Here is a 2,708-nt window from a genome sequence, read left to right as displayed (position 1 = left end):
CAGGAGTTGGAGGTTGCTGTGAGCTGTAATGCCATGGCACTCTGCCCAGGGGGACAGCTTGAGGCTCTGTCTCAAAAAAAAAAAAAAAAAGCATTTTGTTACATCTATCTTTCCTAATAAGCATACCTTTTTTTTTTTTGGCCGGGGCTGGGTTTTGAACCCACCACCTCCGGCATATGGGGCCGGTGCCCCACTCCTTTGAGCCACAGGCACCACCCGACAAAGCATTTTGTTACATCTATCTTTCCTAATAAGCATACTTTTCTTTTTTTTTTTTGCAGTTTTCTTTTTTTGGCCAGGGCTGGGTTTGAACCCACCACCTCTGGCATATGGGGCCAGTGCCCTAATCCTTTGAGCCACAGGCGCCGCCCCCCCCCCCTCCGCCTTTTTTTGAGACAGAGCCTCAAGCTGTTACCCTGAGCAGAGTGCTGTGGCATCACAGCTCACAGCAACCTCCAACTCCTGGGCTTAAGTGATTTTCTTGCTTCAGCCTCCCAAATAGCTTGGGACTACAGGCACCCGCCACAATGCCTGGCTATTTTTTGGTTGCAGCTGGCATTGTTGTTTGGCAGGCCTGGGCCGGATTTGAACGCGCCAGCTCTGGTGTATGTGGCTGGCACCTTAGCTGCTTGAGCTACAGGCACCTGGCTAAGCATACTTACATTTTTCTATCTGCTTATTGCTATTGCTCAGAGTAACTGTGGTGTTACCACATCTTAAAGCACTTAGTGAAACTAAGGTAAGGGATTATTACACCATTACTATAATGATCTGAAGGAGAAATGGAAAACGCTACAGGCAGGAAATGATGTGCCTCTTTCCTTTTACGAGTGTAAGGTCTCAACAGGTTTTGACTCGTTATAGCCATTATATGAAGGCTAACCAGCTTGTGTAGTTCTCAAGCAGCCCACCAGAGTAAATTCACACATAATGAGAAACCACAAGATGTGTTACAGTTAAAAGAGTATGTATAAAAGGTTTTACTTTGTGTAATTTTCAGTACAAGACATCTAAAGTCTTAAACAGTAAGTTGATCCTATTAGGAACAAAATATGGCACAGATTCCAGAAACAAGAACTTTGCTTTTTTTTTTTGCATTTAGGCTTTTCAGTCACTATGCAATGATTATCGATTCGCCAAGGACAGTAATAGTCAAATACTAGAGAAAAGGAGATATGAGAAACATCTTTTATTTCTTCTAAAGAGGTGAAAATAAGATTTCTTATATTTCTCACTCATAAGATTTTTAAACTCTTAAAAATGCAATTTCCTTTTTTCAAAGCACATGCCATCTTAAAAAAATCTTAGCAATGTACATTTGCACTCAAAGAAAAACATGCAGCGCCATTGTCTTCGGACAAAATTCTGCATAAAAAACCCCACACAACTTTCTGCAAGTATGTTCCCTCTTTATTATTTAGGGACTCCTAACCACAAAAATTCAGTGCAATATCTGTTTCTTATTTCCGTAGGAAACACAGGAGCAATGTGTCTTCTGACTACAACTGTTTCCTGATGGTTGAGTAACAGTCTCCCTCTCCTTTAAAGTACTCTCTTTAACTTGCTGACATAAGGTATAACTAGAATTCAGTAAAACTTGAGGATCCAAGTGGAGGATGGAGGAAAAACACTTAAGGTCTACCCTGTGCCAAAAACTTAGGAAAAAAAATTTACACAGAAAAAGAAATAAACCAAAAAAACCTCAGAATTTATCAATGCACCCTTTAAAAGTGTTTTTTTGCTTTTTTTAAAATTTCTGAAAGCAGCTTAATGTGAATCAAAAGCAGTTCCTGAGTAACTGCAGTAAACAGTCTTTTTAAATATACGTATGTATATATGCATATATATACACACATACATATATTTTTATATATATATATATTTGCAACTTAGCTCATTTTGGTTCTGCCTTAATTTACCTCCCTAGTATTTAGTTGAATCACAGTCCCTTCCTTCCTTTCAGTTCCCAATGTGCAAGTACAATAGCATCAGCTCTGGGAGTTGGCATGGTGCAGATGTTTCTTTTCACTCCTGTGTGGTCATCTGCATGCCTGTCAGGCCAGGTTTCCAGAGTTGCTGCAGGTCACAGTTCTTTCAATCTTACAAAACCTGTGAGTGCCACGACTACTTCACGTTTTCTTCATCAGGCGCCGTGACTGCCAGGTGTGGAGCTTGTTGTAGGCTGTCTGGAGCATCTCTTCTATGTGACTTACCAACTGAAAAACAAAAGCAAGGCAAAGGAAGGTAATGCTTCTGACCCAAATCCGGCACATACTTCAGAGCATAGTTTCCAAGTTCATCTGTATTACCCTAGTCCAGGGGTCCAGTTCACTGTCCCTCAGACTGTTGGAGGGCCGGACTGTGGGCCCCGGGACAAGTTGGCTGCTAGGCAGGCCGGATAAATGTCCTCTGCAGGCCGCATGTGGCCTGCAGGCAGTAGTTTGAGGATGCCTGCCCTAGGCAATGAGGCTACGTGGAAGCCCTTTATGAAGGTGTTATCAGACATACTTTGTATTGAAAGGTGAGAGAGATGTTAGGGTACAGTGAAAAGGCTGAACAATTATCTGGTCTATCTGGACTATAGTGTCTGCCCTATAATTAACCAACAATAAAACCATATGACAGTCATTAACTGTGCTCTAGATCTCAGTTTCTTCTGTCAAATTAGAGGACCAATTTAAATCAGTGATTTTTTTTTTTTTTTTTTT

The 2,708-nt window shown here is 41.2% G+C and overlaps 1 protein-coding gene across 4 annotated transcripts in view; it reads right to left on the bottom strand.

The window, feature by feature from the left end:
- Positions 1 to 954: 954 nt before the first annotated feature.
- GTF2H1 (general transcription factor IIH subunit 1) overlaps positions 955 to 2,708 on the bottom strand; it is a 48,554-nt gene continuing 46,800 nt past the window's right edge. For 3 of the 4 annotated variants that reach the window (XM_023518754.1, XM_023518774.1, XM_023518732.1), the window contains one exon: positions 955 to 2,216. In XM_023518754.1, the coding sequence (XP_023374522.1) occupies positions 2,130 to 2,216 (87 nt within the window). In that variant the 3' untranslated portion in view covers positions 955 to 2,129. The remainder of the gene's footprint in view (positions 2,217 to 2,708) is intronic. The other variant, XM_003781155.3, reaches the window with a different exon arrangement.

The sequence above is a fragment of the Otolemur garnettii genome, unplaced genomic scaffold (genome assembly GCF_000181295.1).
Source record: "Otolemur garnettii isolate 467f Iridium unplaced genomic scaffold, OtoGar3 scaffold00001, whole genome shotgun sequence".
Lineage (NCBI taxonomy): Eukaryota > Metazoa > Chordata > Mammalia > Primates > Galagidae > Otolemur > Otolemur garnettii.
The sequence above is the reverse complement of the archived record's forward strand: the minus strand, read 5'-3'. Positions and strand labels throughout refer to the sequence as shown.